The sequence below is a fragment of the Capsicum annuum genome, chromosome 4 (assembly GCF_002878395.1).
Source record: "Capsicum annuum cultivar UCD-10X-F1 chromosome 4, UCD10Xv1.1, whole genome shotgun sequence".
Taxonomy (NCBI): Eukaryota; Viridiplantae; Streptophyta; class Magnoliopsida; order Solanales; family Solanaceae; genus Capsicum; species Capsicum annuum.
Window position 1 is genome coordinate 148,063,404 of NC_061114.1, and position 11,481 is coordinate 148,074,884.

At 35.9% G+C, this 11,481-nt stretch overlaps 1 protein-coding gene across 1 annotated transcript; it reads right to left on the bottom strand.

The window, feature by feature from the left end:
- Nucleotides 1–1,181: 1,181 nt before the first annotated feature.
- Nucleotides 1,182–10,851, bottom strand: LOC124897992. The gene is made up of 2 exons (XM_047411610.1): nt 10,311–10,851; nt 1,182–1,213 (listed from the first exon to the last, which is right to left on the bottom strand). Exons 1-2 carry the CDS (start codon nt 10,849–10,851, stop codon nt 1,182–1,184), a joined length of 573 nt encoding a protein of 190 aa, XP_047267566.1.
- Nucleotides 10,852–11,481: the final 630 nt, after the last annotated feature.

The window sequence follows — 11,481 nt, forward strand, 5'->3', positions numbered from 1 at the left end:
TTAAATAAAAAAATTAATCTAGCTCATGCTTATTTTCAGATAATTCAATAATTATGACCTAATAGTATATGATTTTACGAGTAATATTTAACATTTTTAAAGTTTGGGTTCCAGATAATTAATGTCCTAGATATATGTTGCCGCAATATAATAAGAGTCCTTTCTATTTTAGCGTGACACCTTTAGCCCAAATGGGTTCAACTAGTTGATCCATATAATTTATGGATACTTTTGATTAAGTATAAGGGATCCACCGAATAGAGGTTTTCCATTTAACTCTATGTTAGCTCACATAATTTATTTCAGGTAAGTGATACTCCAACAAAAATGATCTAAGCATACCAACTGTACACGATCCACTACTTTCACCATTTACATGAAATCTTATGATTTACTCACACGTTTTCATTTACAATTGAATTTTAAAAATCGTGGGTTATTGTGCATTTATTCAAATACCTTTCATATTATGCAACTTTGTTATCATGATTTCAGCTTTCAACATAGTTTACTTATTTTATTTCATGACTTGCATATCTCATATTCTCAGTAAATCCTATGCTATTGTCAGTATAACAACTAAAAATTCATTGCACTGAAATTAAAAGCAAAACCTTAGTGTAGTTCTTCCTTAGTGTAAATTTTCGAAGTTTACGGAAGGTCTAGATTTCAGAATATTTTAAGAATGTTGTTCAAGGAAACATAGGGAGTTCTTAAAGTGATGATTTGTTCTTTTTAGAGGATTTGTGTTATAGGAAATTTATAAGAAGTTGAATAAACTTCACTACATAAAACATATTAGTAGAACTCTTATTATTGCGGTTACCATAAAATAGTCTGTTAGTAATTAAATATATCAGATGTGCATTATATAATGGCCAATGTGGCAATGAATCTCAAGTTACAAATTTTGTGTCATTATAGTGACAGAGTTTCATCGTAGTAACAGAGTATTTTAACCTAGGTTTTGCTATAATGACAAATCCACTGGAGCAACGTCACTACAATAATTAAACATGAAGAGAAATCAATTTTAAGTCAGAGACAACATTTTTATTTCTATTATTTTTCTAAAAACTAATTCATGAGGTATGTTAATGTTCGATAGATATATAACACTGTTGACTCTTAAAACTAAGAGGGCTCACCAACTGCAAACATGTAGATGAGTTGCTCGAAAATTACTCACATTGCTGAAACTGACCACCTGAACCTACATTATGTGACAATACAGAACATAGAGGTATATGTACATCAGTACTTTGATGATGTATTGAGTATAAGAGGGTGAATGCAATAAGTAAATAAAATCATCACAATTTATAAAATCATGCATGCTAAATGTAAATGACTCACACAGGCTTGAGTAATCAGAAATCAGAAGATCATTAATCATGAATAGTAAAGCATACAATATGAATCTCGTGAGCCAATACATTCAGTTTCGAAATCTGTTCTTCTCTAAAAACAACCACATTATCTTGTCAACTATAAGTCAAATGCATCATCTCAAGACTTTAACAAATCTTTAAAATCCATAGCTTCCAAAACATATACTTTTATCTTAAGACTTTCAACTAATAGACTGCTTTAAGAGCAGGGGATATTCTTTCGGATGTTCGTCTAATCGACATAAACCATGTGAACATTCATTGAGTCCAACGTCTTACCCACGTTGGGGAGAGCTGTTCTACCCTTGCCATGGGAATAGAACCTCTTAAATTAAGTAATCACAATATTAGTCATCCACATAGAAGTGGGAATAATCTTAATCCTATGGTGGCACATAGTTCTGGGGCATGAAACCTAGGTAACATACCTATCTCGGTGGTAAATACTACTCCCATTCTTATGCTCAAGATATTAAGAAATCCACTTCAAAAAAAAAAGCACAAGGGTTTATAAGAAAAACCAATTATGTTTTTTTTATTTAAATCTAAAGTCACATGAACAATGTGGATTCTTTGTATTAGCTTAGGACCAAAAGGTCAAATATTTATCAAAAATCTGAGAATAATCTTATCATAGGGTGCTCATGGAATAAACAATCTTAAAATAACAGTCTTTAATTTGGGTTTAATGACCCATGAATCAATCTCACGTTAAAACATCAAAATATTCATGCTTGATAAGATAAACATTGATAATTCAATTCAAAAATCTGAAAATTTCTGCAGTATGCATAAAAGTATGAACATAATCATGTAATTCAACTTCTAAATATTGGAGATCTCATAAGCTTGAAAATAATATTAATGGGTGTAATTGCTAACTTCAATTTCATGGAAAATCATATGAAATTCAGTAAATCCGTAATAAAAATAAGTTTTGGGCACAAAGATGAAAGGAGTATCCTTGTTCATAACCCCACATAACTCAAGTGATCGTCTTAGATGCTAAAACTTGAATCCTGGATATCTATTGATGGTTTGAAGATAAATTATTAGAGTTCTTGAGTTGAGTATTCTAAATCTTGAATTACCTTGCAGAATTAATGGAGAAATTGGGTTTCGTGGAGAAGGAGCTTCAATGATCTAGCATTTTCTTTTGAGAGAAAGTAGGTGAACTAAGCATAAAATGCTTTGTAATATATTAAATCGTGTGATTTGGCCAGATTGGGGCTGGAAATTTAACCGAAATACCCCCTTTATATTTTTAAATGAAACTGAAAAACACAACATTTTTTGAACTGGGTGGCCACCGCAATGCACCAAAATTATGGTGGCTCACTGCAAAGTGGATGAATGAGAAATGGGCTTTCACCACGTCGCACCATAATCGCGGTGCCCTTTATTTTGCTATTTTTCCCACTGGCGCGATGCACCAGAATCACGAAGTTTTACGAGAGATTGACAAATGGGAAATTAGCCCCCTCCGAGCTTCGTCAATAATGTGAAGGTCCACTGAAATTTGACAATTACAAAAATTGCCTTTCCCGCGATGCGCTAAGTGCCCAGGTGGCAAACTGTCAATTTAAAAATGCCATAACTTCTTCACCGAGTGTTGGATTTGGACGAATCTTATCTTAATGGAAAGATTATCCAATTTTACCCTATGGGAAGTCTAAATCTGGAAAATTCCACATAGAATAAATATCCTTGCTTTTTGAATCTATCTCTTAACATTCTAAGAACGAATTTAACCTAAGAAAGTTTGGGGTATTACAATATCTCCCCCTTTGGAACATTCATCCTCAAATTTTTCTATCTAGACAAAGATGACTGAGGAATATGAGGCTATATGATAGCATATACAACCAAAGTAAAGTAAATAACTGAATCTAAATCATTCTGAGGTTCTGAGTAATTTTGTGAGTACATGAACGTACATGAGGAAAACTATATAGCAAAATTCATTATTAGAAAAGACCTGAATCAAGGAAGAGTATTACCTTCAGCTAAATCTGAGTTTGCAAAGAAGAGGTGAGGTTACTTGGCTCACATATCTTCTTTGGTTTCCTAAGTGACACCCTTAACAGAATGATTTCTGCAACGACCTAATTTTCTAGAAGTAGATCATCACACGGTGCTTATGATCCTGAAGGACCACAAGCTAACCCTCTACTGATATCTGTATCTAAGCACTACATAATATAGATAATAAATGTAGAAACTAGCCATAAGGTTCAAAATATCGAAAAATACTCAAAATTAAAAAACTGAATACTAATACACCTATCCGAAAAGCCTCTAAACTGTCTGAATTATGGAGTTGATGGGACATGCCCCCCAACTAACTCCGTCTACTAAAAATAAACTAAATTTGATGTGATAATAAAATAAGGATTATCCTTGAAAGAATACGACTCATTGCTATGTCTACTACTGTTAATTGGGATTGAGCTGCTAAGGTACTATGGATCTCGTGCCTCTGAACCTATGATGTCTAGTAAAACACCATAGTGCAAATGGGTGAATATGGGAATGTACTAAGTATGAAGATATGGTAAGGCTAAATGTAAGGGCTTATGCATGAACAATTACTTAACTAAATAATCATGAGATTACTGAATGAGAACACATTCATGAATGCACAAACTATAACTGAAATTATTGTGACTCGATATACTGAACCTCGGATACTTCTTTATTAACATCTAAACTCACTACTAATACTGATATACTAAAAAACTAAATCATCTGGTATTGATAACTAAGTACTGGAGTTAAGATCAGTCCTCTCTAGCGAGTACTCTCTGAAACTAATGTTACTGGAGCTTAAATCTACTAAAGTCAATGACTGCACTCTAAGCTTGCTACTCTTGACTGACTAAATTTGTGATCAAACCTCTCTAAAGGATGATCCCCAAATCTACTATCAATGATAAGAAATAATTATGTGTAAGATCCAACCTATATAGCGGAAGATCTCTAAATCAGATAATGTGAATACTCGACTGAGTCTGAGAATGAGATCAGGCCTAGCTAACGGGTGATCTATGGATCTGATATTGAGATTAGTCAAATGAATTTGAGTATAAGATCAAGCCTATATAATGGGCGATCTCTGGATCTGATAATGAGATTACTCAACTAAATATGAGACTAAGATCAAGCCTATCTAATGGGTGATCTCCAGATCTGATAATGAGATTACTCAACTGAATCTTAGACTGGGATCAAGCCTATCTAACAGGTAATCTATGGATCTAATAATGAGATTACTTAACTTAATATGAGATTGAGATCAAGCCTATCTAATGGGTGATCTCTTGATCTAATTATACTGATACTGAAAAACTTTATGTGGGACCATGTCTATCAAGAGGGTGGTTCATATATCAAAAGGAACTATCTAAGTTCATTACTAAATAGATGACTGTATCTGACAGTCCTGATTTTTGAGTTCTATTCTTAAGATTGATACTAAAACTATAACTGTGGGAGTGCTAACTTAATTGACAGGCCCCAATTCTAAACTGGTGGGGTCCAACCTTTGACCCCAGCTGGAAGGGTGTCAATACCATGCAATAGCTAAAGACCTTAACTATGGTCAAGCCTATCTAACGGGTAACCCTCACAAGAAGTCAAGCCTAAGGCAGTATAATAGTCAAGCCCTTTTCTAACGGGTGACTCTTGTTTCCTGACCTGCCTACGCAGTTCTAGAGTTCAGGGATTGCTCCTAAAAAATCAGCCTCTCTAATGATGAGCCACCATCCCTGTACTCACTCAGTGCTAGCTCCTACTCCCAACTAAAAGACTCTGAACTAATTCTCAATTGAACTTAAACTGAGCTGAATCTAATACTAATCATATTTCTTGACTTATCTGACTAAGTTATGCTGAATTTACTTAGTTCCATAGCTGATGGAATAGTACTTAATCTCATTGTATGATTAAATGATACAAACCTCGGGATAGATTACTCAAATACTACAGAGGATTGAACTAAACACTTGATTACTACTAGATCTAAGCTGAGTACTGAACTAAGGCTAGACTATTAGCGATACTAAGATTATTGAGATTACCGAGATTTCTTACATTCTGTATCTGTCTGAGATGAAAGAGTTATATAAATCACTAAGTTTTGGGAATCATGGCTTGACAAAGATTATCGAGAAAACTGACACTTGCTCTAGACTGCAACTAATTTGCCGGGTATAAATTCCTCCAGGAATCAATAACGTTAAAGTAAAACACAACCATTCTTGAATAATCAAGACCATCGAAATTAATTCACCATCACAATCACTAACGCATCTCTTCAAACATTTAGAAATCATAAACATATAATAGTATAGGGAGACATGCTATTGTCTCCTACTCCATATGACAAGGTCTTGCATCAAACACTTAGCATGTATTAAAGTCTTAGCATGTACGAATAGCACATAATTAAGAAATTTCATGCTATCATGTCACAATTCATTCACTAAGGCTTTTCAACAAATACTTGCCATGCATGGGCTTGCACACAATTGGGGATTTCTAGTCAAAATACTATAATGGATCCAATTCCTTCAAATAAGTATTTTATCAAAATTATGGGGAGCATGCTTTTCTTATTCTACAATTTCTACATTTAATTGACTTGAACACATCACTTAACAAGCAACTTCTAGAGGGTTTCTCATGAGCATTACATGAATATCACATACTAGGGTCAAACTTGATAACCTTGTAAACAAACATGAATCGAAACTCAATAATAGCATGAGCTTCAAGTTCAACTCATAAGAAACATGAAAACTCATAAAATTAAGACCTTTGCTATTTATAAAAGAGTTCTTGAGCTTCTTGGATGAAAGAGACCCATGAATCAACATTTGCTTACCTTAGAAAACTTTTTCTTGAAGGCTCTTGGAGAGATTTTTAATTTCTATTAATTTTTCTTGAAGAATAAAGAAGGGTTTTGATTTTGTAGAAACCATAGTTTTTGATGTTAAAGATGAAAAATGAAAATATGAGCCTTGATCAGATATAAATAAGAGATGAAAAGAGTGGGAAAAAGACCAAAAAGCTTATTTAAAATCGAGTTAAAAATGCTGAACGGGGGCTACGACGGTCAATGCGAGGGTGTAAGTGAAGGTCCATTGGATCATCTGTCACACATCGGTTAGCAAAATATTACACTACCTCGATGCGACAGTCTCAGCAACAGTCCGTCATAAACCCGATGGTCCGTCGGATCATCCATCGCACGTTGGTCAAGATAAGCCATATTGCCTTAGCCGCGATGGTCCTAGTGATGTTCCATCATCCTGGCCATCATACTTTGGCCAAGAAAGGGACTCACTGCCATGAATGTGATGGGTTGGGTGATGGTCCATCGTAAGATCAATGGTCCGTCAACCCAACTGATGCACTTGGGCGGTTTCAACTTCTTTTAGTAAAATGGTCATACTTTCCTCGTTCGATGCTATACTTTGACGAAATTGGTATCGATAGAAATCTTATTCATTACTTTACACGACAAAATATTTCTCCCTTAGGAAGACAGTTCTAAACCTTTTAGAGTCAGAGTTATACTCCACTGAACACGCTTTGAGGCTCAAACTACGAGAGAATTTTGTAGGGTCTTACAATTCCACCAAAGAGCTTTGACGAAGAGAACTTCTTTGTTCCATAGTCTACGGATTTGATGACCAAAAATCTCAACTGGAATATCTCTATATGAAAGGTTGTCCTAAATATTTAAGGTTTGTAAAGGAACTACAGTAGTGGAGTCACCGATGCACTTCTTAAGCATAGAGACATGGAATACAGGATGAACGGCTGAAAAGTCTGCAGGCAACTCAAGCTCATAAGCTACATTCTCAACATGACTCATAATTCGGAAAGAGCCAATATACCGGGGACTAAGCTTCCGCTTTTATCCAAATCTCTTCACCCCTTTCATGGGTGAAATATTTAGATATACTAAATCACCAACCTCAAACTCGAGGTCCCTTTTTTTCATATCTACATATCATATATGATGACTTTCGGAAATTCTCAATCTTTCTTTAATCAACTTAACATTGTCCATAGCTTCAAACACTACTTTGGGCCCAAGCAAAGTGGCCTCACCCACTTCAAACCAACTTATGGGCGATCTATATCTCCTTCTATAAAGAGCCTCAAACGAGGCCATCTAAATGTAGGAGTGGTAACTGTTATTATAAGTGGACCTAATCAATGTCAAATGCTCATCCCAACTACCTTTGAAATCAAAAGAACGTACCTTTAACATATCTTCTAGAGTCTTGATTGTCCTCTCAGCTTTACCATCTGTCTGAGGGTGAAAAGTTGAACTAAGATGGACTTGGGTACCAAGACCCATCTGAAAGTCTCTAAAAAACTGGGAAGTAAACTGAGTACCCCTATCTAAAATGATGGATAAAGGCACTCCGTACAAACTGACTAACTCTCAGATATACAACTTAGCATAATCCTAAGTCGTATAAGATGCATGACCTAGAAAGAAATATGATGACTTCATTAATTTCGCTACAATAACCTAAATTGAATCATGATGATGATGCGAATGGGGTAAACCAGTCACAAAATCCATATTCACCTCTTCCCACTTACAAGTGGGAATACCAAACTCTTGCAATGGACCACAAGGTCCTAGGTACTCTACCTTAACCTGTTGTCAAGTTGTACACTTGGCCAAAAACTCGGCTATGTTTCTCTTCTTAGCACTCCACCAATAGATTTCCTACAAGTTGCAGTACATCTTTGTAGCACCTGGATAAATGGAATAACGCGTACCTTGCACTTCCGCCATAATCTGCTGTCTCAAATCATCAACATACGGCATACGTAATCTACTCTTGTATCTCAACATGCCATCTCCCTCTTGGGAAAAAACATCTACCTTTTCATCTTTAACTAACTCCTTCAGTTTGACCAAACTAGAATCCATATCTTGCTTCTCCTTTATTTCCAAAACTAGGGAAGATTTGGCACTACTCTTAACACAAACTTTCCGTTTAGCTGAATCACCCAATCTAGCTAAATGTTGAAATTCTGAGCTAACACTTTCTTATCATTCTCTACATGGGAAACACTGCCCATAGACAATCTACAAAGGGCGTCTACCACTATGTTGGCCTTGCCTGGATGATACAACATACTCATGTCATAATCCTTCAACAACTCCAACCACTTTCTCTGATGAAGATTCTACTCTCTATGGGTAAACACATACTGTAAGATTTTGTCATCCGTGAACACATCCATATTCACACCATCTAAATAATGCCTCTGAATTTTCAAATTGAGCACTAAAACAGCTAACTCAAGATTATGGGTTGTGTAATATTTCTCATGAGGCTTAAGATTTCTAGAGGCAAAGGGTATGAACTTACTTCTCCGCATCAACACACAACCCAAATCAACTCAGGAGGCACCAAAATACATTACAAAACTATCTATACCAATTAGTCATGCTAAAACTGGGGCTGTAGTGAGTTGACTCTTCAATTCCTGAAAAATCTTTTCCCAGGAACTTAACTTTTTTTGGGTGAGTCTAGAAATAGAAGGTGTAATAGACGATAAACCTTCTACAAAATGATGGTAATAGATAGTTAATCCAAGAAATTCCTAATGTATGATAGAGAAATGGGTCTAGGCCAATTTCTTACGGCTTTTGTATTTTGGAGATCTACTCTAATACCATCGGTAGAAATAATATACCCAAGAAAGGCTACTGATCTTAGCCAAAATTTACAGTTTCTCAATTTGGCAAACAATTGATGATCTCTAAGGGTTTGCAAGACAATTCTAAGATGACCCAAATGGTCATCCTCACTAAGGGAGTACACAAGGATATCATCTATGAATACTATGAAAAACATGTTTAGATACTATTTGACACTCGGTTCATGAGGTCCATGAAAGTTGTAGGAGCATTGGTTAGCATAAAAGATATGACTAGAAACTCAAAATGACCATAACGGTTCCTGAAAGTTGTCTTTGGAATATTACATTCCCTTACCTTAAGCTGATGATAGTTGGATCTAAGGTCTATCTTTGAGTAATAACTATCACCTTGTGATTGATCCAAAGTCATCAATTCTAGGAAGAGTATATTTTGTCTTAACTATGACCTTATTCAACTAACAATAGTCAATGCACATTCACAAAGAACCATCTTTCTTTCACACAAATAGGATGGGAGAGCTCTATGGAGAAACGCTAGGTCTTATAAAACCTTTATCTAAATGATCTTTGATTTTCTCTTTGAACTCCTTAAGCTCGGCGGGAGCCATACGATAAGGATGGATAGATATAGGCTGAGTATTAAGGAGAAGGTCAATACAGAATTCCATTTCCCTATTGGGAGGTACTCCTTGGAGATCTTCTGGAAAAATTTCAGTGAAATCATTGACCACCCGGACGGACTAAATTGTTGGAGTCTTAGATTTAGTGTCCATGACTCGAACTAGATGATAAATTCATCCTTTGGAAATCAAATTTATGGCATTATCATAAGTTATGAAATGATCTTGGGAGACACTGAATTTCCTGACCACTCAAAGACTGGCTCATTTGGGAACTAAAAATTCGCCACTTGAGCGCCATAATTTATAGAAGCATAATATTAATGGAGCTAATGCATACCAAGGATAACATCAAAGTCAACCATATCTAACTCAATCAAGTATAATAACATCACTTTATAAAGGACAGTGATAGGACACTTTTTATAGATTTTTTTAGCAATAACTGACTCACCTACTGGAGTAGAAACCAAGAAGTGCTTAGGGCTCTTTTCAGAATTTATCTTAAAATTTATTGCACCTAACGGGGTCACATAAGAGAAACTTGACCTAGGGCCTAACAACACATAAATATCGAAATAAAAGACATGAAAAATACCAGTAACGACATCTGGTGAATCCTTATACTTCTTACAAGATGGTAAAATATAAAACCGATTCTGGCGCTGACCGCCACCTATTCTTATTGATGTGCCCTGATGAGGAGCTAGGCTACCTAGAGGAGCTGGTTCACTATTAGCCAGAGTCTGGGGTCGAACATCCCTATTTCCTTGTCTAGCATGTGGGCACTCTTTAATTCTTTTAACTGGCTGGCTACATCCATAACAACCTTTTCGACCCCACAAACACTCATTCAGATGCGTCTTACCACAGTTAGCGTTACCACTGACACTATTCTGAGATCTGGACATAGAAAAATTACTCCATTGTTCCTTTTTATTTATGGGTGCAAGAGCACAAGCTGAAGAAAGTGCAGGCATAGCTGAATGATTCTTAAATTGCGAATGATTTCCTTCTCCAGACCTGTTTTGACCATAATTAAACTGCCATGTTCTATCCTTCTTATTTACTGTTTCTATTTCTTTTAACTTTTCTGCCTCAATCTGTTGTGCATGCATTATCAATCTATCAAGATCCATATCACCAATGAGCATAGTAGGCATACACTCCTTAACTACCAACCCAGACACACCGGTCACAAACTTTGTCATACTTGACCTAGGGTCAGCCATTAGATCAGAGGCATACTTAGAAAACTGGTTGAACTTGACGCAATACTCATTCACTGTCATAGAGCCCTGCCTCAGGTTCATAAACTCTTCTATATTAGCTTTCCTCATCTCAAGTGGGAAAAACTTGTCTAATAATACATCTTGAAATATTTTCCAAGTCATGGGATCTACATTCTCCCCTCTACTTTTCTTCCACATCACTACCCAATCATAAGCAATATCCTTCAGCCTATAGGATGCCAATTCTACACTCTCCTCTTTAAAAACAAGCATAATTCTGGAGATCTGCTTTAGCTCATAAAGATAAAATTGCAGGTCCATACCTACCATCGACCAGAAGAACTATGGTGGGTTCATTCTCATAAAATCTCCAATTCTGCCTGTGACTATGTCCCCATCTTTCTGGGGTGGGACTGCAGCCTGACCGTTCCCCTGAAAATTTGTTGTCACAACTTGGGCTAGTGCCTGAAAGGCTCCCCAAAAGTCTTCATGTGATACATTCTTATTCAAAGGATCTACAGGCTGAGGTGGCTGGTT

Coding starts and splice junctions, on each gene's coding strand:
- LOC124897992 (XM_047411610.1), bottom strand. CDS start 10,851: ATGGATCTTGATAGATTGATAATGCATGCACAACAGATTGAGGCAGAA. Junction 1,214..10,310: donor TTCACCAGATGTCGTTACTG/GTATTTTTCATG, acceptor CACATAATGTAG/GTTCAGGTGGTCAGTTTCAG.